The sequence below is a fragment of the Marmota monax genome, unplaced genomic scaffold, assembly GCF_021218885.2.
Source record: "Marmota monax isolate L192 unplaced genomic scaffold, Marmota_monax_Labrador192_F-V1.1 WCK01_AAM20220418_F8-fsc00122, whole genome shotgun sequence".
In the NCBI taxonomy this organism is placed as follows: Eukaryota; Metazoa; Chordata; class Mammalia; order Rodentia; family Sciuridae; genus Marmota; species Marmota monax.
In genome coordinates this window covers 5,960,277-5,986,463 of record NW_026695223.1, presented here as the reverse complement: position 1 = coordinate 5,986,463, position 26,187 = coordinate 5,960,277, and the positions used below count along the sequence as shown (strand labels likewise).

General features: G+C 35.6%; 1 protein-coding gene across 1 annotated transcript in view; it reads right to left on the bottom strand.

Annotated features, from left to right (window-relative positions):
- Positions 1-14,535, bottom strand: part of Mgam2 (maltase-glucoamylase 2 (putative)) — an 81,783-nt gene extending 67,248 nt beyond the window's left edge. Inside the window, exons 1-6 of the mRNA XM_046434138.2 lie at positions 14,430-14,535; positions 10,134-10,213; positions 4,474-4,597; positions 4,257-4,366; positions 3,773-3,927; positions 2,758-2,929 (exon numbers count right to left, since the gene is read on the bottom strand). Coding sequence (XP_046290094.1) covers positions 2,758-2,929; positions 3,773-3,927; positions 4,257-4,366; positions 4,474-4,597; positions 10,134-10,213; positions 14,430-14,535 — 747 coding nt within the window. The remainder of the gene's footprint in view (positions 1-2,757; positions 2,930-3,772; positions 3,928-4,256; positions 4,367-4,473; positions 4,598-10,133; positions 10,214-14,429) is intronic.
- Between the last annotated feature and the right edge of the window lie 11,652 nt (positions 14,536-26,187).

Below are 26,187 nucleotides of genomic sequence, written 5' to 3'. Positions count from 1 at the left end.
TCGCCCTACATTAAAACCAGAAGCCATGTGGACATGTGCTTGGTCAATACTTAATGCAGAGTGGTATTGTACCAAAAAGCTGTTCGAATGGCATCATCAACTAACAAATGGAGAAACAAAATATAGTATACCTGTACCATTCACAGTGTAGGATGAAACACTGATACATGCTGCAAAATAATACTCCTCAAAAATGCTAAGCTTAGTAAAATAGACACAAAGGACCATATTGCACGATTTTGTTGATATGAAATGTCTAGAAAAATTTAAAAAATCAAATCTGTAGACAGCAGATTAGGGATGGCCTGGGACTAGTGTGGATGCCAGGATAGGAACTGAGCTTGACTCTAAAAGGACATGAAGGATCCTGTAGGGGTGATGGAAATGTTCTAAAACTGGATCATGATGATTGTACAATTCAGTAAATGTGATAAAAATTACTAACTTGTACTTTGAATAGTTAAACTTTATGGAATATAAATTAAACCTCAATCAAGATTCTTTTATATAAAATTTGCTATGATCTATACCAAATTTTAATAGGATGAAATGGTGTTATGAGCCATTATGAATTTCTTATTAATGTCCAACTGTTTTTTAATCTTTCTAAAATAATGTGTAATTCTGAGGTAGTAACAACTAAAAAAAAGAGACTGAGGTACTGAATCTTGGCAGAGGGTGGTGATGAGAGCTGATATAAAAACAGATAATGTTTACATGTATAACTGTGCTATAAAAGGAATAATGTTGAGATTATAGTATGTATAAAGTTTTACAGACATTCTTTGTGTGATAATGTCACAAATCTTAGCCCCTCGTATGAGGCAATAGTACTAATAATGGTAAAAAGAAAAAGAAAGAAAACCAGTATGATTTGCTAAATAGAGAGGATCAATAGGACTACGAAGGCTGGATTTAAAATTACAGCCACGAAGGCTGATGGCATCAACACATGGAGAGAATACAGGTTATATTTTTTTAAAATTTTGAAGCAAGAAAAAAAAAATAATGAGAAGAAAGAAAAGGGGAAAACAGAAGGAAAAAGAGAGATAGGGAAGGCTGGAAGGAGTGGGGAAAAGTCAGAGGAGGGAAGAAAAGGAGAGAGAGAAATAGGGAGAAAGGGAGGCCACGAGGGAGGGAAGGAGGGGGAAACGTGTGTAGGAAAGCACACATTTCATTTAATCTGTAACTATATAATTTAAGAATTTCGTCCAGGCACGGAGGCGCATGCCTGTAATCTCAGTGACTTGGGAGGATAAAGCAGGAGGATCACAAGTTTGAGGCCAGCTCAGCAATTCAGCAAGGCCCTAAGCAATTTAGCAAACCCTGTCTCAAAATAAAAAGTCCTGGGAATGTGGCTCATTGGCTAAGCACCCTTGGGTTCAATCCCATGTACAAAAAAAAAAAAAAAACTGCAGCTGTAGAAAGTCAAATTTGGCGCAATGCTCAGGGTATCAGTGTACTTGACCAAACATTTGAGTGGATGTGTCAAGTGTCAACTACTGCTTTTTACTCTCTGTTCAGTTCAGTAAGAGTACTGCTTCCATTGCATCACATATGGGCAGATGGTCTGCAAGTTAATGAGCTACTTGCTGTGTTCATCTCTTGCAAATATAAACTGCAAAACATTCAGCCCAATCACCCTACGCCAAACTTCCATCTGCATGCAGCTCTTGCCCAGACCTTAGAGCCACCATCAGCACAAGGGAGGCTTCAACACAACCTCCATTCACCACTGCTTCTCAGTATTGTCCAAGCTCTGGCACCTTATCAAGATAAATACAAAAAAAAAAAAAAAATGAGTGTTTAGAAAGTCTTTTATAGAGATTTAAGAGTAATTTTATGGCCAGGCCCAGTATCACATGCCTGTAATCGCAGCACCTTGGGAGGCTGAAACAGGAGGATCATGAGTTCAAAGCCAAAGCAAGGCGCTAAGCAATTCATTGAAACCTTGTCTCTAAATACAACACAAAATAGGGCTGGGGGTGTGGCTCTAAGGTTGAGTGCCCCTGGGTTCAATCCCTGGCCCCCCTGCCCCCTAAAAAGAGTAATTTTGTGTCTGTTCAATTTAAAATTCAGGCTTATAATTTTTATATTTTTGGATATTTTTATTTCATTTTCCAAAAATACTTTAAATTGGGTTTTTACAAATGTGTTGCCCATGTTGGTTTAACAACAACAAAAGAAAAAGAAAGTAAACCTTCACTCCAGGTAACTTGAGAAACCCTATTCTAGAATGACCCTTCTCCCACTTCACTATGGGTGTGATTCTCCAGGGATCTTATTAACATGCCAATTCAGATTCAATGGGTCTCCTGGTCTTTATGGCCTGAAGCTCTACATTTCAAACAACCTGCAAGGTGATGCCAACACTACTGTGCCTGGAACACACCTTCACTAGCAACACAGAAGCTGTCAAAAGAGACTTTTTTTTATTCACAAGGTCCTACTAAGAATGGCCCCTGCTGAAGTTCTTCTTTAGATATTAAAATTTTTAAAGCTAGGCAGTTACAAAGGTATTTTTCCTTATAGGGTGAGCTCTAATACAATCATTAAATTGCATTTTCCATTAAAAGTAAAATTTTTAATTGCACTAATTTCTAATAGTGTCTTTATAACCTCACGAACAGGTATTCCTCAACACAAACACGTCTAAACTGAACAAGACAAGATATAGCTGTCTCTGTAGACCATTTTTAGGGGAGGAAGGAGAACATCCCTGACTGTAAGCAATGACCAGGCAGAAGGGGACCTCACCGCAGTGGGGGCGGCATCCCGGGTAAAGATGGGCCAGGTCTTCCAGGCCATGTCGTGGCGGTACTGTTGATGCACGTGCTCCCCCAGCCCATACACATTGGTGCTGGGAAGTCGGAAAGACAGCTGCAGGAACTGCTGGGCAAACTGGAGGGGCCCAATGCTTGTGTCCAACCTAGGCCATACAGGGAAAGTGAGATTTGCTGAAGCTCTCGCTTCTCTCTGCCAAGAAGCTATTTGTTCTTTTCCACATACACTCAGAGATCAGTTGCTTTAGGCATTATCAACTCCCATGCTACCTTGAAGACCTTTCTAGAGCATTTCTATTTCTTTGAATCTAATGGAACATAGTGATGGGACACCAGGGCTCAGGTTGGACGATTGGGCAAAGAGAAGAAATGTGACCTTACATTTCTGTGTACCTGCTGCATGACAGACGCTACTCTGGATACTTTATAAATATTATCTCATGGCCCTTAGCAAAAGTGGATATTTTGATCTTCTTTGTGGACAAGGAAACTGATGCTGACGAGATTTTCTGCCTTCTGTCAGATGGCTGACTGGTTTTCCAGTGCAAGGATTTGAATACAAGTTTTACTGACATTGGTTCTTAAATTTTCTCCAGTATAGCTGTGATGTATCCTCAAAATGCTGGTAGGTGCTTGATAATGAGATTCACAGGAAATAATACTTTGGAATGATAAACAATGAAGTTCAACTTCCAGTATGAATAATGATCCAAAATAATAAAATTCCCTATTTCATAATACAAGTAAACCATAAGCATATATATAATATATTTATATATCATGTAACTCAGCACACTAATACATTGTATTTTAGTATTCTTTGCTCTATGGTCATGATAGATTTCCATTCTTAATTAGTTATAGTAAGTAATTCTGCAGATTTTTGAAGTTCAAGCATATTTTTAGGCCATAGTCATTTTACTATGTCAAAATAATTGATATTGGGTCACTATATTCAAAGATGTACAAAGAGTATCAAAAAAGCTCACAGGACTCTTTTGTTGTTCTTCCTCATTATTCTGATGCTAAAGGGATTATCAGTGACTTCTACATGGTAGCTCAAACTGGAGATATCAGCAGTGTCATTAAGTAAATTGATGTTTTCAGAAGGGACTTCATAGCGGATCGCATTGAAATCAGTTATCTGTCAGAAGAAAAACAGAAAGGACAGTTCAAGGTAAGACTACTTCCTTGTAGAACTACAGAAGATATTGCCTCTCAAACAGCTCTCCATGAGAATAGCCTCTAACTCCTGACTCTATGGTTCCTGGTTTGTGAGAAGAAATCACCCAATCACACATGCCCTGTCAAGTAAAATTTAGCCTTCACACCCCATGCAAAGATTCCTACAGAGAGGAATGGAGGTGCCTTCTGTCTCTGCACCTTGCATGGTGTGTGATGAGGAAGGGAGTGGACCCAGGGTGGAGCACTGCTTTCTTCAGGAATGTGTTCAATGGTAACTCCCAAACCAACCTTAAAACGAAAACGATTGGCTGTCTGAAATTCAGCTGTGAGGAGGGCATTGGTGACATCATCTCCAAACAGAGATGGGGATGACAACTTTCTCAACTGGGCAGTAAACCCTAGGGTTGGAAATGAAGAGCAAGAAAGAGGCTTTTAGCTTTTATGTTTTGCAGTTATTTGGACCATAAAGAGTTGTTCCCTGGGGCCACATCAGGAGAGTGCTTACCTGTGCTTGTATTTGTTTGGGCCCTGATGACTTCATAGCCCCAGTTTCTGGGGAAGAAGCACCTAGGGACATTGGTCTCTGCTGCAGAATTCCAGCAGCATTTATATTGCCATCTGCAAGTATCCTGTAAAAATAACAAAGAGTTGGCATTATAAAAAATGAAAGAATGAGAGTAATATTTGCCTATTCATTTATAAAACTTCTTATTCTAAAGAGAATGTAATATACATCATAATTACATTCATTCACCTATTTATTCTTTATTCATTTATACAGTTATCCAGTGTTGATTTCTCCTAGACAAGAAACTCTTACCAGATAAATAAGATTAAAAGTTTGTGCCTCCAGAAAACTTACAGTCTAGTGGTAACTCAAGACAATTAAAAATAGCAATGAGTTGAGTGTTCCAATATGGTTTGCTTAGGAGCTGAGCAGTAGGCTGAGAGTAGAGTGGGAATGGCTTATCAATAGTACAAAGGTAAATCCAGTCCTACAACACCAGAAGGAGTTAGACAGGCGAAGAGCAGAGTAGTACTCCAAGCAGCGAAAGCAGAAATGCATATAGATGGAAAACCCACAAATATATTGTACCAAGAACATTGAGTAAGAACAGTGAGTACAGGAAGATCAAGGGAAGCTAGCACACTAAACTATCAGCCTAATTCCAGGAAGAGGACTTGGAGACAGAAAACATTTTAAGAACTTCCCTGCTATATTCTGTCCATAAATATAATGTCTGAATCTTTCTCAGTAAAGGAATGTATTCAGTTTAGATTGTTTTATTTTTTTTAAAAAAAAGAGTATGTCACGACACTATTCATTTGAAAAAGGTAAACCTACACATATTTTAAATGCCAACATCTGAATTGCTCTGAAAGGCCATGATACAAATATAATTTCAATCAACACTTCACACTATTATGAAAAAGCAATCATGTTATAACCATAAAATCATTTTAAGTACTTATTAATTCTCCATACATAACACTGGTATTTTTGCCTCATTCTTTTCAGTTAAAACATGGCTGAGGATATCAATGGAGACAAAATTTAGGGTTGGATAACTGATTTCCCTAAGACTGAGACAGACGGAACAACTTAGCCACCCAGAAACTGAAGTCTGTAAAGTACAAAAGGTTAGTTTCATTGCCATAAATTGTTTCAAGGTCTATAAACCTCATAAAAAGCAATGAACACTCAGATAATATTTTGTGTATAATCTGCTCTAATATCCTTCTGTCAGTCCCAGACACCAAAGGTCAAACCATGGAGACAATTATTTTCCAATCCTTCAAACTCCATATTTCTTCCCCATTTATATCACTCTCTTTCTTTTTAATTTCCATGGACACGGCATCAAGAGACTGTCATAAATTCATGCCTGCCCTACTGTGTTAGCTCAAAAGTCTCCTTGTCTCTCTATTATTGCCTTAACACCAAATATTCCTAAAGAATATTCTCCAGCTGTCTTCCAAATAGAGGTCATGTTATATTTCAATCAGACATCATTGACTAATAGAATTTAACAATTGGAAATTGACTTGGAATTATAGAGTCCAACTTCTTTCTGATGCAAGCATTTCTTCAGGAGAGTCTCTGATAGATCCTGAAGCTATGTGAATGATGGATTGCCAACTTCTAGAATCAGGAAAGCCCACTTTTGCATTTAGTATTTTACTACAATGATATTTCTTATGTTTAGATAACAGCCTCTGGAAGTTTCTTTCTTTTTTTAGTGGAAGTTTCATTTCTTAAAACCCACAATGGTGACTTTTAGATACTATCTCAAATCATATTAGAGTTTGAGAAAGAAAAACAAAATTTGGTGCTATGAGATAAGGAAGAAAAGGGAAATACATTGGCAAAAACACTGAAATTGTTATCATTAACAGGTAACAGTACTATTTCAAAAATCATTAAAAAGATATGACATACCAATAAAGATAATTCATAAGCAAATTTAAGATTTCAGGTTTCAAGATGAATATTCAAAAATTAATTTAAAATCTAAACATAAACTACAGATAAACAGAAATTTTAATTTAAAAATAGCATTTAATAGAATTAAATATTAAATTGTTAAAAAATATGAAAGCAAAGTGAAAGATGTCTAAACCAAAAATTTCAAAATTAACACTCTGAATAAATTGAAAGCTTTATCAAATTTTCGGATTTTACTATTCACTTTGGTAAAAATTGCAATTCTTCCATATATGGAATCACAATCAAATTATTTTGTGATAAAATTGACAAGCTGATCCTAAAATGTATTCAGAAGTTTAAAGGCCAGAGAATGGGACAGGCACTATTGAAGAAAAATAGAAATGACTTGGAGGACTTACAAGACCACACATCAAGAGCTATTACAAAGTTTTAATAACTAAGGCAGTGTTGTATTGGCCAAAGCACAATCAACAAATTAGCAAAGTGAATTCCAGAAGCAAGTCTACATATATAAACATATAATTTACAGAAAGATGTTACTGCAATGAAAAAGAGAAGGTATGGCAGTCATTTTAGTAATTGGTGATGGATCTGTTAAAAATTCAAGAGGGCTGGGGTTGTGGCTCAGGGGCAGAGTGCTTGCCTCGCACATGTGAGGAACTGGGTTCCATCTTCAGCACCACGTAAAAAATAAGTAAACAAAATAAAGATATTGTATCCATCTATAACTAATAAATAAAAATATATATTTAAAAAGAATTCAAGAAGACATTTTTTCTGGACTCTTATCTGACATACACATACACACACACACATACACAAACACATGCACAAACACATACACAAATGCTAGATTGATTAAAGATCTAAATTTGAAAAAAAAATACAGTAATAATGTTCTTAGAGGAAAAACAGAAAGATGTTTTCCTGACTCTCTTTGAAGCAGGAAGGAATTTTTAAATAGAATATGAAATGTACTGGCCACTGAAAAATTGACAAAATGGACTACATTAAAATTAGGAACAATTTTTTCATCAAATATTGACCATTAAGAGAGTTAAAAGACAACCCACAGAATAAAATAAGGTATATGTCTTTAAAAACAAAAGATTTGTGTCCAGAGTACATAAATAACTACAGAGCATAAGCAAAAGAGGAATACCCATTTAAAAAAACCTGGACAAAAAAACTGAAACATTACAATATGATCATCCAACTATTCAATAAGCCTAAGAAAAGATGATTAATTTCATTAATCATGAAGCATGTGAAAATTATAACTACAGAATTGTTACATTGATGAAGGATAAAAACATCAAAAGTTGTTAGGACACATAGTAACTGAACTCTTACATACTGTTACAGGAAATGTAAATTGTCATAGATATTTTGAAAAGCTATTTTGCAATATCAACTAAACCTAAACATGTACATATCCCTATGAATGGAAAATTCCATTTCTTGGTATAGAACCAATGAAATCCTTCCACATATTCACCAAAAGACACATAACATACTGTTCATTGCAGCACTATTAAAATGTTTCTCATATGCAAACTCACAAATGCCTATAAAAAGTAGACAGTATAAAAATATTGGGGTGTATTCACACAATGGAATACCATATAGCAAAAGGCATGAAAGATCTTTAACTTCTCCCAACAACAGGATGAATCTCATAAAAATAATGTTGAGCTTAAGATTTATTTAGTTCAACTCCAAATGTATAAATTTGAAAACAGATGAAGTATATAGTTTTCCATAAAAATATTAATAGTGCTACTATGAACATTCTAGTATATGTCAGTAGGAGAATGGTTAAAAGACTGTGGTATACTCATTCAATGGAACATCCCTCAACAACACAAATCATCTAATACTGTATATGTAACACTATTGACAAATCTGAAAACCATGCTGGGTGAGATTTTACAAAGTATGATTTCATTTATATAAAGTTATGCAACAAGCAAAACAAAGAAAGCTATAGTGGAGATGGAGGGAATACAAGGGGAAGTAACTACTGAGGAATATCACGAGAGAACTTTCTGTGGTGATGGTAACATCCCACATCTTGACAGATATTTGGGTTACAGGGGTGTAGTCAATGTCTCAACAAGTTGTCCTAAAAGTGTGTGAACTGTAAAACTCTTCATATTTGCATTGTATATAAATTTAATATCTAAAGACAAAAATCATAATCAAACATTCAGCTCTTGCTAAAGCTATGTGTGATGAGAAGTTTATAGAAACATGAAATGGCTTCTGGAATTTACTTTCAAATGCATTAAAAATAAGATCATTGATGGATAAAGTATAAGACATACTAATATAGATGTAAAAACAAAGCAAAATATTAAGGGTGGCATGTAAGTGGGAAATTCTTTCCATTTTTTCTGTATGTTTGAAAATTTAAATATTAGATTACTGGAAAGAAAATCCATTTTTCACTTCCTAAAGGAACTATTAAAAATAGGACTCCTAATAAAAATAAAGCAATTGTCCTAAGTTAGCAGCCAACATCATGCTCTATATTTTACATGTAAAAAATTTCCATTGAATTCAAGCATAAATAAAGGTTGCTAACCATCAGCACTTAATTTATATTACTCTGGAAGAACTGGAATGTGCAGCTGGACATGTGAATGATGAGACATAAGCATTAATACAAAGCAAAATCATTATTTTTCTGGGATATAATTGTAAAACTAATAAAGAACTACAAAATTCTTTTTGTAGAAACAATGAAAATATTCAGTTGGTCAGTTATATAATAAATATAATAGAAATATGTAAAAATGATTTAAAAATATTTAAATTTAAAGTAATACATATAAAATAACTATTAGTAAGAAAGGAAGTATTATAATAAAAGAAGCTTTGGTTAGAAAATATAATAAATTATATTTACACTAGAAGCTAAAAATATGAAATACATAAGGAAAAGTTCATTATTCATATGAAAGAAAATTTATAGAAACATAAAATTCAATTAAGGCATACATATGTATATGTCCATATTCATATATTTATTAATATATATAGATATATTAGATATATAATCGAAATGGAGAGATGTTCTGTTTTTAGAATAGGAAGAATCAAAACCATTAAGCTGTCAATATTATTTAATTTAACCCCCCAATTCAGTGTGGTTTTAATCAATAATGTTATAGGATGTTCTGGGATATAGAAAGTAGAAAACAGAGTAAAGAAATAAAATCTAAATATATAAGGCCTTCTTGACAAAGTCACGTTTCAACTAAGCAGGGTTCAGAGTTGATATTGTCATGGAAGCCACACACGTTCACTGGCACCTCTGTTGCCAGTGTCACCGTGCCAGAAGGCTCTTGTTAAAACAGTTCACCTAGTTCTAGAAGTGGCTCCATGGTCCATATGTGGTTGATAGTCTCATTCTCAAGGAGTATGTAGGCTAGCCCACCAACATGTAACCTTTACACCAGAGTGCACATTGGATCCACACTTACAAAGCACTTAACATTGGTAAATTCCCTCCACTTTGGGTTTTGGATTTTATTTCCTCCAATACTTCTCTTTTCTCTATTCTGCTTTCCTCACTTCCTCAGTGTTAAGGCAAAAAAAGAAAGAACTCCAAGCAAATTGCAGACCCATAAGCCACTTCACACCACTCTCTCCACACTTAACATCTCTTAAATAAAACCCAATGGTCCCAGCAGGGACCTCATTTCTCTGACCTCTGTCACCGCCTGTCCAGGTGCGCAGTCTATCCTTTCTGACTGAGAGATCGCTGGGCACACTGGAATAAATGAAGAATCTGCACAGAAATTAAAGGACAAAAGTTGAATACTTGTAGTCTGCTCACAGCTCCAAGAAAGGTGGCATAATTACAAACTTTCAGTCAATTCTTCCGTCAATAACGTCATTGGTAGCTGGTATCCTTACTTACATACAATGTTTAACAATTCTCCAAGTGCTAAAGATACTTGTCTTCTTTTTTTTTCTATTGTTGTTGTTGGTTTGTTTGATTGTTAGATATATAATCATGTACCATGAAATTATCTGTTTTTAAAGCATACAATTCAATAGTCTTTTAATATTTTACAAAGTCCTGCCACCAAAAAGCTCTATCTAATTATAGAACATGTTCATTGTCCTGGAGGAGTCACCCCATGAGGGATGGCTTTTCATGCCCCTTTTCTCCCAGTCCCTGGAAAACACTAGCCAATTCTCTCTCTGTGGATTTGCCTATTCTGAGAATTTTACACAAAGGAAATCATAAAGCAAGGGCCTTTTGTTCCTGGCTTCTTTCATTTGGTGTGATGTTCAGAGTTCTTCCATGTTATAGCAAATAGCAGTGTTTTATTTATTTTCACAGATAAATCATATTCCACTAAGTAGATACAACACATTTAATTTTGTTTCTCTACACATCAATTGATGTATATTTCTGTTGTTGTTTCCACTTTTTTACTATATATATATATATATATATATATATATATATACACACACACATACATACATATTTCTGCTGTAAATGTTCATGCAAAAGTGTGTGAACATATTTCCAATTCTCTTGGTTACATATCTAAAAGTGAAATTTGTAAATCTTATGTTTAACTCTATCCTTAACTTTTTGAGCAACTTCCAAACTTCTATTCAAAGTGGCTCCTAAGAGTGATGTATGAGGATTACTACTTCTCTTTGACCTTAAAAGTAATTGTTATTAATTTTTTATTATAGTCATCCTGGTGTATGTGAAATGAAATATCATGTTTTAACTTATGTTTTCCAAATAACTGATGGTGTCAAATATTCTTTATGGTCATTTGTAGATCTTTTGAAAAAAAAAAGAATATATATAATCTTTTGTACATTTAACATTTTTTTCTTTTAGCTTTGAATTGTAGCATTTTTTTATGTATCTCTGATGTTAGGCCCTTATCAGATATTTCATTTGCAAATGCATCTGATTCTGTAGGTTATTTTTTCATTTCTTTATACTGTCATTTGAAGCATAAAAGTTTTCATGTATCATGAAGTCCAGTTTGCCTATTTTTTGTTTTGTTACTATGCTTTATATACCATCTATCAAACTGTTGCCTAATCCAAGGACACAAACATTCAGACCTATGTTTTCTGTTTAAAGATTTGTAGTTTTGGGTCTTACATTTATGTCTTTGATCCATATTTAATTAACTTTCATGTATACTATGAGGTAGAAATCCAACCTCTTATTTTAACATATGAATATACCAATGTGTTATACCTTTGTTTTTATCATTTGTTTGTTGGATTACATTTGGTTTTGTTCAACTCACTTCTAATAAACTTTGATGTAGATAGGGAAGATATTATTGGCCCCTTAAGAAATATATACAACTGCTCAAAATTATTCTTATTCAAGGCTTTATCCACTTTGTTTACCCTTCTCCTACACAACAACAAGCTAAATAGGACTGGGTCTGTGGGCTCCATGAACCAGTCAGAACACTGGATCTCCCCTGAACCTTCAGGCCACTGAAGTTACTATGGGTGTCAACTACCTTTCCACTATCCCTATTGACTCATGCACTAGTGTGTGCATGTCTGTTTTAAAAATGGATTAAGGACTTAACATAAGGCCTAGAACCATAAAATTTCTTGAATAAAACATGTGGAAAGTTGCTTAACACTGGTATGACCAAGAATATAAGCAACAAAAGCAAAAATAGTCAACCGGGACTGAGCCAAACTAAAGCACTAATCAGCACAGTGAAGAGGTCACCTAGGCAATGGGAGAACGTATTAATAAGCCATATATCCAATGAGAAGTCAATTTCCAAATGACAAAAGAAATTCAAAAAACTCAATGGCATGAATGGCTTAGAAACTTGAATAGATATTTATCCAAAGAATACATACAAATAAATGGCCAACAGGTATGTGAAAAGATGCTCAACATTCCTAATCATCTGGGAAATGCAAATTAAACTGTAAGGAGATATTACCTCACACTTCTTAAGATGGTGATTATCAAAACAGAACAGAGGACAACAACTTTTAGTTAGCATGTGAAGATACGGAAACCCTGGTCCACCATTGCTGGGAATGCAAGGAGGTGCAGTTGCTATGAAAAACAGGATGGAGATTCCTAGAAAATTAAAAACCAAAGCTACCATAGGAATCTTTATTCCCACTCCTGAGTCTTTATCCAAAAGACTTGAGTCAGGAATTTGGAGATATATCAGCACTTCCATGTTATTGCAACATTATTCACAATAGCCATCATTTGTAAACAACCTAAGTGTCCACTGAAGTACAAATGGATAAAGAAAATGTGGCAGAATATTATTGAGCCTTAAAAGGAAATCCTGTAATATGCAAAAACATGGATGAAACTTGAGGACTTTATCTAAGGAAATAAGCCAATCACAGAAGGACAAACACTGCATTATCCTATGTGAAATATTTAAAATAGTCAAACTCATAGAAGCAAAAAATAGAATGGTGTTTGACACACACTAGGGGAAAGGAAATCATTAATAAATATGTGTAACATTTCAGTTGTACAGGGTAAGTTTTAGAGATCAGATACAATATACTCTTTTGTAGGCTTAAAAATTTTGCTAAGAATGTAGATTGCATGTTACATGTTCTTCCAGAAGAAGAAGAAGGAGGAGGAGGAGGAGGAGGAGGAAGAGGAGGAAGAGGAGGAAAAGAAGAAGAAGAATTTGTTTTTCATTCCATGGAAACCTATCTTTAAAAAATAGCTAGATGGGCTGGGGATGTGGCTCAAACAGTGGTGTGCTCGCCTGGCCTGCACGGGGTGCTGCGTTTGATCCTCAGCACCACATAAAAAAAATAAAATAAAGATATTGTGTCCACTAAAAACAAAACAAATAAATAAATAAATATTTAAAAACTCTCTCTCTCTCTCTCTCTCTCTCTCTCTCTCTCTCTCTCTCTCTCTCTCCCCCCCCCCTCTTTAAAAAAAAAAAAGTAGCTAGAAAAAAAGGCCTATATGTAAAACAGTTAACAGCTGAACTACTCTGGATAAATCGAAGTGTGTAAGTGTGTCTTGGTATCAATACAGGTGTAGATATTTAGTTTTATATTTAGTATGAAAAAACTACTTATTCACATCCACTGGATAGAAATCTTATTGGAATTGTTACCCCCTAACACACACACACACACACACACACATACACACATATACACACACACACAGAAGAAGTAGGAATAGCATCAAAGTGGTTTCTATCAGTGAGTTTCAAATCATCTTGGAAAGTGGTAATTTTTCCTAGAAAGTGCCCTAATGCTTACTGTGGAGAATATTGGAAAGACTGAGCAGGTCGCGTCTGGGGCTACTCTTGGCACAGCTGCTTTTTACTCTATGTTTAATCCACATCTGTAAAGAGTTTTATCAAGCAGAACAAACTTCCAAATTCAGTTTTTATTGATAATAGATTTTTGTATGACACATGCCATTTTATTATTTAGATTATATTAATTATATGCATGGAGGGAAAAAGACAATTTGATTGTGTGTGTGTGTGTGTGTGTGTGTGATGGGGGGCAAGAACAGTTTCAAAGGCACCTCTGAGGAAATCATAGGTATTTCATCATTCTATGGGCTACAGGCTAACTGCGAATGTTGTACCTAGGCCACCATAATCACCCTCAGCCTGCTGGTGATCTAAAGTCCTTTTCCATAATGGGATGGAGCTGGGCAATGTTGCCTTGGCCTGCTTTCTCCTTGAAGTTTCTAATTCCTCATGCCTCTGGGATGAAGGGCAGGCAATTAAAAGTCTAATTTTTCATCCTTTAATTATAGTAAATGGGGCTTGGAAGATACTGAAAACCATTAACATTTAAGGTTTAGTAGCAAAAAAAAAAAGACTTATCTTGGAGATTGACTTCAATTAATTGTGCATAAGTGTTTTGAATGCTGCAATGTGGAGAAGGAATAGAAGGATCTCTTTGGTACCCAAGGGTGACCTCCTTTACCCCTCTTTCCAACCCAGGAGCCACCAGATTTCCTTTACCTGAAGGTTTCTCCAACACAAGCAGCAGCAAGAGGATATCTACAGCCAATACAATTATGAAGAAGACGAACAGAAGGACTTCCAATGTACTGAGCTTCCTTGCCATCTAGATGGACACAGATAACTGGATTAAAGCAAAATGCAGAGCCCTGAAAGAACAGATGGATGCTTGTGATTAGAATGTGAACTTGTCTGCGAGACAACCTTGATTACCAGCATTCAACTCTACGTACTCAGAGAAGGTTTGTTTCTGCTCTTCATGGTGTCTCCACCTAACTCTGTGCACTTTTCGGGCTCTTACCTTTTTGTCTGTGTAGATATTGAGATTGTTCAGGGAAAAGTATATATCAGACATAAAGAACTACAGAGAGAGAAAGAGAGGAGCCAGATCCTGAAGATAGAGGGATGAGGGGTTGTGATGGCTCACAAAGCCCTTTCAGATGACACTTTGACCTTCATGCGCACTCTGTATAGTACAATAGAGGGTACACTTAGGGAGAAAGAAAATAGCAAAAGCCAAATCCACATCTTCTTCCAATCCCTATGGCATAATGCTGAGATGTTTAACTACTTAGAAGTTACTGGTCCTTTTAAGAATCTGGTGACAAAAATAAACCTGATCCCAATCTCCAACAGAATGCTCAATTGCATGCGCATGGCACACAAACTCATACAAATTGATTGATCTCAGATATCCTGAAGCCCATTCATTGATCCCAGGGTGAAGATGGAAAACTGGGAATCAGAGGGCATGCATGCTTGCTCTGTTCTTTTACTAACAGGTGGGCTGCTCCCCTGCTGGGGCCTGTTTCTTCAGCTACAGAGGTGAGATCAGATTGTGCATGCACTCCCACGTGAATCCCTGTCATGTGCCTCACATTTCAGGACAGTCTCTAGCTTCAAGGACCTTCATGCTTGCTTGGCTTCCATCAACTAGACATCTTGACTGTGCCCTAGAATTTCCACCCCTCAGAATTGTTTCACTTTTTAAATCCTTCACCGCTTTCCATTTACTGGTCACAAGCTTATGTACTTTGCTCTCCCACTGACTTTCTTCAGTTTTCGCTACTCTTTGATCCCATAGAGGCCTCTGTTCTTTTTCCACTTCCATCTGTTCTCTGAGCCCTTTCTGACCACTGGAGCTAGGCCTCAATATCACTATTCAACTGGCCATTTGCTCTCATCTTTCTTATCCCCTCATTTGCTAACTGAATCTACATCATGAAACCATCCAGCCAAAAGCTCTGCCTCTGGGCTGATGCACTGGCTCAACATAGATACCAGTAGGACTTTTAATCCCCCCCCCAAATAACTGGGCCTGCAGACCCACTGACAATCTTACCAGCTCCTCTCATTTTCACAGGAACAATTTTAAAAATTGATCCTTTTTTCCAAGTCCAATTTCATTCAACTACACTCTTATTCTTATCCAATATCATCTCTAATTTGGAAGAGAAAGTAACTGTTTTACAGATGCTATCTTATCTCCATGTTCTCAGCTCAAACTTTGGTACAAAAAAACTCTGCATGACTATAGGCAAAATTTGTATGTTTTCCCTTCTATTCTCCATAGCAGAGTTTTTCCTGTTCTTGCCCAAGCATAATCCTTGTACCCATCCTCCAGCTTTCCTAGCCGCTGAATTTCTCCAAAATTTTGTTTCACCAATTATCCCTCCTCTTTCTTACATGGTCAACCTCTGCCTCCAAACTTGATTTTACCCCTCATAGATGTCTTCTTAGTTATCCTAAACTGTTGATGATTCTGCGTTATTCTGTTATTCTCTAAGTACCATTTTAACTTTCTTTTACTTTTGTAGCTAAGCTTCTAAAAAGATAATTATACACTGTCTTGATTAGCTTCCTCATGCATTACTGGAATGAGTGTATTTCCTGCATTCCACTGAAACTGCTCTTGCCAAAGCCACCAGGGACTTAACCCCTAAATACAACAGGCTCTGTCTTAATCATCTAGCACTATCAACCACTCCCTCCTCCTCGAAACTCTCTACCTATCCATATTCCTGATATCATTCAGTCCTGGTTTTCTACCTCTAGTTCAGATTTCTTTTCAATTTTCTTTGATTCTTCTGTTACATGTGGATATTCTTCATATTTTCACAGAAGTCCCCTTTCAAAACTGCCTGTTGTCCTTGAGCAATCCCCACAACTCATGTGACTTTATATATCTGACAACAATCCAGACTATATTCGCAGACCAAAGATATAGATTCACATATTCAATGGCCTGTTGGTGTCTCATGTGAGCATCCAAAAGAGTCAACCAAAATGAACCTCTTCAGACACAAAAGCATCCATCCTCAACCTTAGTCCCAACTTTTTCCAAATGGGTTGCACTTCAAATAATTAATAGCTTGTGGAACAGAACCAAAATTTCTTTTTTTTTTAAAGTAACAATCTATGAGACTGACACGCTGCCCACTGCGCCAAGAGGGCCAACTGGAATCTAATGTATGAAATATGATATGTCAAGAGCTTTATAATGTTTTGAACAACCAATAAAAAAAATTAAAAAAAAAATAAATAAATAAATAAAAATTTAAAAAAAAAAAAAAATTAAAGTAACAATCTAGGGATCTTTTGGGCTCCTCTCTTACCAGTTACCAGTTGAGGCAGAACACTTTTCCAACATCTTTGGTTCATTTCCCCAATATATCTTCTAGTATCTTCTATATTCAAGTATTAATTGTTCTCTAGATAAGATATAAACCTCTAACCTTGGGACCAAAGTCCTCATGACACCTCCTCTATCCAGGCTCTTTTTTCTATGTGTATAAAGAATTTTCTGTCTTTTGCTTTTGTGTTTACTTCTCTTTTCACGTTACATTTTCCTGAAACTATGCTCCTCTCTAGCCCAATGCCAAGAGCATTCTACAACTATTTTCGTTTAAATTCAATTTGTCATTGAGGCAGTCTTTATAATAATCTGTAGTTACCCAAGAAAAGATGTTCTTTAAACTGAAATGGGGGTGAAGAGCAAGATTCAACAGATAATTGGCCAAGAGGTATTTGCAGAGATTCCTCAGCTCTTGGAGAAACTGGGCCTGGGAATTGAGGCTTTTTAACTATTTTATTCTAATAACTTAAACCTGTCGGGTGTCTCTCTTTGAGTGTAAATTATTCAAAAGATTTGCTCAATTCCCCATAAAGTACAGAGCATGCTGTATTCTTATTGTTATAGTCCCATAAAACACCTACATCAAAGTTCATAAGGCAGGCATCACCATTCCCATTTTATAGATGGATATTAAAGAATTTTGTCCCACCATGATTAGTGGTGGAACTAAGGCAAACTAAGAATCAGAGCTTCCAATAATATTTGCATAATCTCTCCAAAGTATCTTCCAGACCTCAGAGCCTAAAGACCCAGAGGGTAAATCTCCAGTGGTGGAATTTCAGGCACTGAAAGAAGTTGGAGAGACCCACTCTAAATACACACAGAGACCATAATTCCTTATCACAGCAAACAGTTGGTCATCAATTATCATCCTTTTCCCAGCATTGTTTCCCTCTATAGGGAGATGGTTTTTCCCAGTTTCTATAGACCAGAAGCAGGTACTTCTTCTTACTGCTTCTTAGTCTTTCTGAGGGAGCAGGCTCAACACAGTAGTTCAGCAAATTCAGAAACACTCTGGGGACAATCACAGTCATTTTCTTGCCATAGGAGCTATTGTCATCCAGGCAGAGGGTCAGAGTGGGGATTACTAAAGATAGAATTCTCCCTACTTAGAAATCCTTTCTGCTCAAAGCTGGGGCACATTTAGCTTCCCATGAACCCATGCCACCTTCTAGATTCCAGAGGATCACATCTGTTCTTGCATGATTCTCCCAGTGAGAGAGGGACATCCTACTCTAGACCCTCCCCATCTGTATTCTCTCTCTCTCTCTCTCTCTCTCTCTCTCTCTCTCTCTCTCTCCCCCCCCCCACTCTCTCCACGTAAGATCTCATCTTCATACCTCACCAACTATGGAAAATGAAGAAAACATCAGGTCCAGAAGAAAAGTGAAGGCGTATAGATCACTTAACAAGCCAGGGCAGAGGAAAATCTACAAAAAGAATGGGACCTCTTTTTTCCCCTTGAGATCCTATGAGAAAGAAATTCCTTTCCCAAAGCACCACCTGCTTGGGCAAAAGTACTCACCTCATAGCCTTGTCTCTTTCCTTACTGTAGCTCTCACTGAGGCCTGGTGATTCGTGAGGAGCACTGAGCAAAGGTGACCGGGTTGATGGAGAGAGCTTCTGCCAGGATAGATTTACTGCCTCATAAAGTTGACCAAGGGGGAGGAGGGGAGTGCATTTTATAACAGACCATAAAACAGTCCTTGCTCTCCCTAGGACAAGGGAGAATGCTTTGTTAATGCAAGGGGAAGGCTGTTTTGGGTTTGGGTTTTACTCTAATAGTTTTCCCTCAGCATTCCTGTCCATATCTGATTACTTTACTTGTCATAAGCTGTGTTTCCTTCTCTGCTCATGTGGCCTGAAGAGCTCCAGAGCTAGGGTCTTGTTCGTGTTTCACTCTGCCCCATACCCATACACAGTTCTTAAATGTATACCTATTTGTTGAATAAAGGAGGGAAAAAATGAATAGCTCTTGGTTTGTCATTGTTTATTTCTCCATTTCATCCTCCAGTATGCTTATATCAACTCATCTTGTCATTAATTATATACACTTTCCCCCAAGTTATTCCAAATACGCAAAGCACCATTAAAGTAGAAATTATGCAACCGTTAAGTGGAAAGGGGCCTCTAGAAGATATTTGTTGTGACCTTTGACTGCTCAGAACCTTAAAAAAATTAAGGAATTTCTCACTTTAACAATTTTGCCTGCCCAAGAAGATTGGGAACTACCTTTCACAGTCTTCCTTTCAGCCCTTGTATAGGCAAGTGACCTTGGCTCAGAAAACCAGAAGTCGCTGCCTTTGAGTGGTCTCGTCCAGAAGAAAGTGTTAAAGGTGGTACCATATGAAAGGGAAATGTCAGGATGGAGGGGAGATGTCATGTTTTAGGGGAAGTAAGGGCCAGGGACCTAGGGACATTATCTCTATGCTGAGTATTGGAAGTGAACCAGATGTATGCTACAGGCTGTGGCAGTCCAATCTCCCACAGTGTACGTGGCATTGTCTCTGTATGATAGCCCACAAGCTTCACTCTTTGGCCCTCCTGGAGTTTAAATTACTAATATCTTTATAATTTTTCTGTTCAGGTGGGTTTTGTTTTTATCGAGATATAATTCACAAAGCATAAAACTCATCCTTTTCAGGTTACAATTCAGTGGCTTTTACTGCATTTACAAAGTTGTGTGATCATCACTATAATCTAATTCCAGAAAATTTTCATCACCTCAAAGAAGCTATGTGCTAGTTAGCATTCATTCCCATTCCCTTCTCCCCTAATTCTGGAACCACACTTCAATGTTTTGTCTTTACGAGCTTGCTAATTCTGAGTATTTCATATAAGTAGAACCATACAATATGTGGTCATTTGTGTATGGCTTTTTCACTTAGTTTGCTATTGCAGATATCAGTACTTTACTCCTTTTGGTGTCATAGACACTGTATGAATATACGACATTATTTTTACCCATTCAACATTTGATATTCATATGGGTTGCTTCTACTCTTTGGCTTCTATGAATGATGCTTCTATAAGCATGTACACGTTTTGGTGTAGCATATGTTTTCTTTTCTTTAGGGTAGGAATTGCTGAGTTCCTAGGAATGGAATTGCTGGGTTTTATAGTAACTCTGTATTTAAATTTTTGAGGGATGGTAGAAAAATTTCCAAAGTAGCAGTACCATTTTACACTCACATTATAACCATTATATTATTCTGTGAGGATATAATGATTCTTTTGATGGCATCTGTGAACCATAAGTGATTGATGCCCATCGTAATCTTATGTTTGATTCAACTGTTCAGTATATAGGTAAACACACACACACACACACACACACACACATACAAAACCACAAACAGTCTAAGTTTCTGTATTTCTGAGTGTCTAGAATGACCGGTTCATGTTATCTTTTGGCCCAGTGCAAGTAGCCTTTGTTACAGGGGGAATGTACCTGGATCTCATTTCACATTACGAAGATATTTTGGCAAAAGATCAAGAAAGGATATTTATCATTACACAAGATCCCTCTATCCTTTGCATGATATTTTACTCTTAACTCCTCACATTCTGTGTTTATTTGTGACATCATTCATGTTACAATGGATACAGACAATTACAACTAATCTATAACCCATTTCCTTAAGTGCAGAAAATATCTAACTTCACAATCCCATATCACTCACTAACAGATGGAAAATATTAGGTCATATAGTTGACTTGACAAAAAAAGTAACTGGATCATTTTGGAAAAAAAAAAGAACCAAGCATATGGCCCAGTTCCTTCTAGTTGCTAGTTAGTAAGAAGGGATGGTGAAGTTAGCCATTGGCAGATCTCAAACAGTTATCAAAGCAAGCAGATGGTTGGAATCACCAACTCAGAAACTAACAATATGTATGATCCTTGGCTCTGAGAGTACCATCCCCCCAGGACAGATGCAAAACTCTTGATGATTCAACTGTAATGACAAGAACAAGGGATTATCAGTGAGACTCTGACAATATCTGTCGAGGCCAGTACAAACTTACCTTTGTAGACACATATGACAATTAATATTATAGTATTGGTAATAAAATAAATGAATTTCCCTATTTAAATGAAAAGATTAAGAATTAGTATTTAAAAAAATTTTGGCATGCCTATAAAGAGATAAAGTGAAATTATGTGATCTATAGTAGAGAAAATATGTCAAAGAGTAAGAATTCAACATTTTCCTTAGTAGCTGGCCAGCAGGAATTATAAGTTAAGGTCCACATTTCAGGGTCTGCTTCAGGTAACCACAGATTTATATGACTCCATGTGAAATGGTTCTTAAATCATGCTCCGAGGACCAGCATCTAGAGGCCAAGAGACCTTTTTGGTTGGGGGGGGGGGGCGTGTACAACTATTTTCATCAAAACACCAAGAAAATATTTTCTCTTTTTACTATCTTTCTCTCATGAGCCCAAGGTGGAGTTTCCCCACAGGGGAAATGTTGAATGTAAAAACAGATACAAGAATCCTGCTTCCTTCTATTAAGTCAGACTTTAAAGAGATTTGCAAAAGTGTAAGACTAATCTTCTAATTTTGCATTATAAAATGTAGTAAAATTTTACTATGACAAAATATCAAAAATATAATCTCATATATAAGACCTATTGGGAGCTTCAACGATTTTTAAGAGTATAAAACAGTCCTATTTCTACAATAAAACAAGAAGATGTAAGTACAGCAAATATTTAGGCCCCAAATATTGGTGTACCTAATTACGTAAATAAATAATATGCTTAAAGTCTCCCAAAGATCCCAATAGAATAATACCAGATATTTTCAATATACCGTTCTCATCAGTAGATAGGTTTATTCAGCTATAAAGTTAGGAAAGACACTTCAAAACTAAAAACTATTTTAAATCAAATGAACTTAACAGGCATCTAGAGAATGTTTCATCCAACCACATCTGAATATACTTTCTTCTCACCTGCTCATGGAACTTTCTTCAAAATAGACCATATTTTAGGTCACAAAGCAAGTCTTGGCAAATACAAAAAAGTCAATATAATCCCATACATCTCATCAGATCATAATGCAAGGAAATCAGAAACCAATGCAAGAAAACTTACAGAAACCATATAAATACATGGAGATTAAACAAATACACTTTTGAATAGTGAGTGGGTCATCAAAGAAATCAGGGGAGAAATTTAGATATTCTTAGAATCAAATAAGAATAGAAATACCACAAACCAGGAGCCCTGGGAAATACCATATACAGTTCTAAGAGGAAAGTTTGCACCTGTGAGTGCCTACATAAAAAATCAGAACAATCCCAAATAAATAACCTAAAGATGCATCTTGAGATCTTAGAAAAATAAGAACAAACCAATTTCAAAACAAGTAGGAGGAAAGAAATAATGAAGATCAAAGCCAAAATTAATGAAAGATAGAATAGAAACTACAAAGGTTATAAAGATGAAAAAGAATATATCACAAGAGATATCACTTGAAATCCAGAGGATTATTAGGAAATATTTTTAAACCTATGTCCCAATAAATTAGAAATTATAAAAATAAATAAATAAATTTCTAGAAACAGTACCTACCAAAATTGAACCAAGAAGATATAGAAAAGCTAAACAGACCAATAATAATGAAATTGAAGCAGAAATAAAAAAGACTTCCAACAATAAAAAGCCTAGAACCAGATGGATTCACAGATTAATTCTACAAGAACTTTAAAGAACTAAAGTCAATGCTCCATAAATTATGCCATGAAACAGAAAAGGAAGAAACACTTCCAAACTCATTCTATGAAGCCAGTATTAGCCTGATACCAAAACCAGATAAGACACATCAAGAGAAGAAAACTACAGACCAATATTCTTGGTGAACACAGATATAAAAATCTTTAATAAAACATTAGCAAATCAAACTCAACAACATATTAAAAAATTATACACCATGATCAAGTTGGTTTAATTCCAAGTTTGCAAGGATGGTTTAACATACGCAAATCAATAAACAATACACCACAAAAGTAGAACCAACAACAAAAATCACATAATTATTTCAATAGATACAGAAAAAAAAACTTTGACAAAATTCAGCTCCTATTCATGATAAAAATTCCAAGTAAAGTAGTGATAGAAGATGCCTCAAAATCATAAAGGCTAGATATGTGACCAACCCAAATCTAATATCATATGTAATGGGGTAAAACAAAGTATTTTCTCTAAAATTAAGATAAGGATTACCATTTTGCCCACTCCTGTTCAATATAATATCTGAATTTTTAGCCAGAGCTATGAAGCAAGAGAAGGAAATAAAAGTGATAAAGTGAAATCATCATGTTTGCAGATATAATCCTACAAGATCTCAAAAGTTTCACTATACGAATTCTAGAGCTGATAACAAATCCAGCAAAGTAGCAGGATATAAATTCAATATACAAAAAATCAATAGCTTTTCTATGCACCTATACTAAATCCACTGAGAAGGAATTCAGGAAAGCAAGTCTATCACAACAGCTTTAAAAATATGTAGATAAAAATCTAACCAAAGAGATAGAAGACCTCTACAACAAAAATTATTGAACACTAAAAAATGAAATAGAAAAAGACATTAAACACTGCTATCATGTATTACTAATTAGAATAAAATAATAATAATAATAATAATAATAATAATAATAATAATAATAAAGAAAAAGACACCAAACAATAAAAATAGCTCCTTTGGTTCATGGAAAGACAGAATTAATATCATTAAAATGGTTATATTGCCAAAAGTAATCAACAGATTCAATGCAATCCCTATCAGAATATGATGACATTCTTCACAGAACTATTATAAACAGTCCTAAAATTCATACGGAAGAACAAAAGACCCAGAATAGACAAAGAAACTCTAAGCAAAAACAGCAACGCTGGCGGAATTACAATACTCAACTTCAACATACACTACAGTGCTATATCAATGACAACAGACACATAGACCAGTGGAATAGAAGACACAGAGACAAACTCATACAGATACAGTCATCTGACAAAGTCTCCAAAGATATACACTGGGAAAAGGACAGCCTTTTTGACAAATGCTGTTGGGAAAATGGAATATTCATATGTAGAAAACAATACTAGATCCCCATCTCTCATGAAACACAAAAGTCAACTCAAAATGGATCAAAGACATAAGTACAAAACAATAAATTTGCAACTGCTAGAAAACACAGGGCAAACACTCCAACATATAAGAGCAGGCAATGACTTCCTCAATAGGATTCTTAAAGCTCAGGAAACAATACCAAGAAATAGTAAATGGGATGCCATCCCATTAAAAAGCTTCTGCACAGTAAAGGAAACAAGAGTATGAAGTGAGAGCCTAGGAAATGGAAGAAACATTTTTGCCAGCTACTCTTCTGACTGAGGATAAATATCTAGAATATATAAAGAACTCAAAACACTTAACACCAAAAGCAACCCCATCAATAACTGCGAAAATGAAAAAAAAGACATTTATCAAACAAAAAAATCGTACAAATGGCCAACAAATATATAAAAAATATGTTCAACATCTTTAGCAATCAATCAGTGAAATGCAAATCAAAACCATACTGAGATGTCATCTCACTATAGTTAAAATAAAACTCTTCAAGTACACAAATAATACTAAACACTGGATAGGATATGATCAAAAGGAACTTCGATATACTGTTGATGGAATTGTAAATTAGTACAAACAGTATGGAAATCAGTATGGAGGTTCTTCAAAAGACTGGAAATAGAACTACTATATGACCTAGCTATCCCACTCCTCAATACTTACCCAAAAGAATTAAAGTCAGCATACCATGCTTATAGCAGTGCAATTCACAATAGCCAAGTTATGGGCCCTCCCTATGGGCTCCTCAACAGATGAATGGATAATAAAAATTTGCTACGTATATACAGTAGAGTTAAGTCAACAATAAAGAAGAAAAAAAATATGTCATTTTCAGGAAAATAGATGAATTTGGAGAGCATCATGTTAAGTGAAATAAGCCATACTTTGTCAAGGGTTCTAAGTTTTCTCTTATATGTGGAAGCTAGAGAGGAAAAAAAAAAAGTGACCTATGAAAATAGAAGGGGGACCAGTCGGGTAGAGGAAAGAAATCAGGGTGAGGAAGGAGAGGAAGGGAAGAGAAGGTACAGGAGAATTAAATTGATCAAATTATGTTGTGTGCATGTACAAATCAGTCACAATGAATCTCACTATTGTGAATAATTACTATGCACCAATAAAACTTTTAAAAAGTAATCACCTCCTTAGAAGCAGAGATAAATCTTACCCTTTTATTGAAGTAAAACCTCTTAGTAGCATAGTCTTAGGTGATACAACATGGAGCCTACTCTGTGCAGTTAAAAATATGTCTATGAAAGGCTAATAAATAGGTTGTCAGCTGAAAAACAACTACTGGTGTCACAATATATAAGAACTGATAAATATATGTATTTAAAATTATTTCTTCAAATGAGATTCCAGTATATAAATTACTGAATGATTGAATACAGGGCAGGGAGCTCAGAATCCTGAGAATCTACCTTTTCTCCAACCCTAGGTAACAAAGAGCCCTGGGGCTCTGCACAACTCCACAGCTTGGAAATCATAGCTTTATTCTGACATCAACATTTTGCAAATTAAGAAATCCAATCCTAAAGAGACAAAGTTGTTTAATGGAGTTTCTGAACCCAGAGGATGCTTCACAAATTGACCAAATTATGTTATATGCATATATGAATATTTCACAATGAATCATTCTGTTTTGAATAGATACAATGCACAAATAAAAAGAAAAAAAGCATACAATATCCTGATCAGTGTATCTAATACCTGCCATGAGGAGGGACAGGTTACAACCTTACACTCAAGAAATGGATACCAGGTAGAGAAACAAAGAAACTAACAAACCCAACTCCTCTCCTAAACTTCCAGATGGTTTAAGAAGAAAATTTCCAATTCTAAACACAAGGTATACATGTTCTTGTGGAACTATCTTCATAGAAACCAAAAGCATATTATACTGTATACTTAAAAATGTTTGAGAATAGCTTCTAAGTGTTGTTATTGAAAAAAATGATAAACGTGTCATAATGGATGTGGTGATTAGC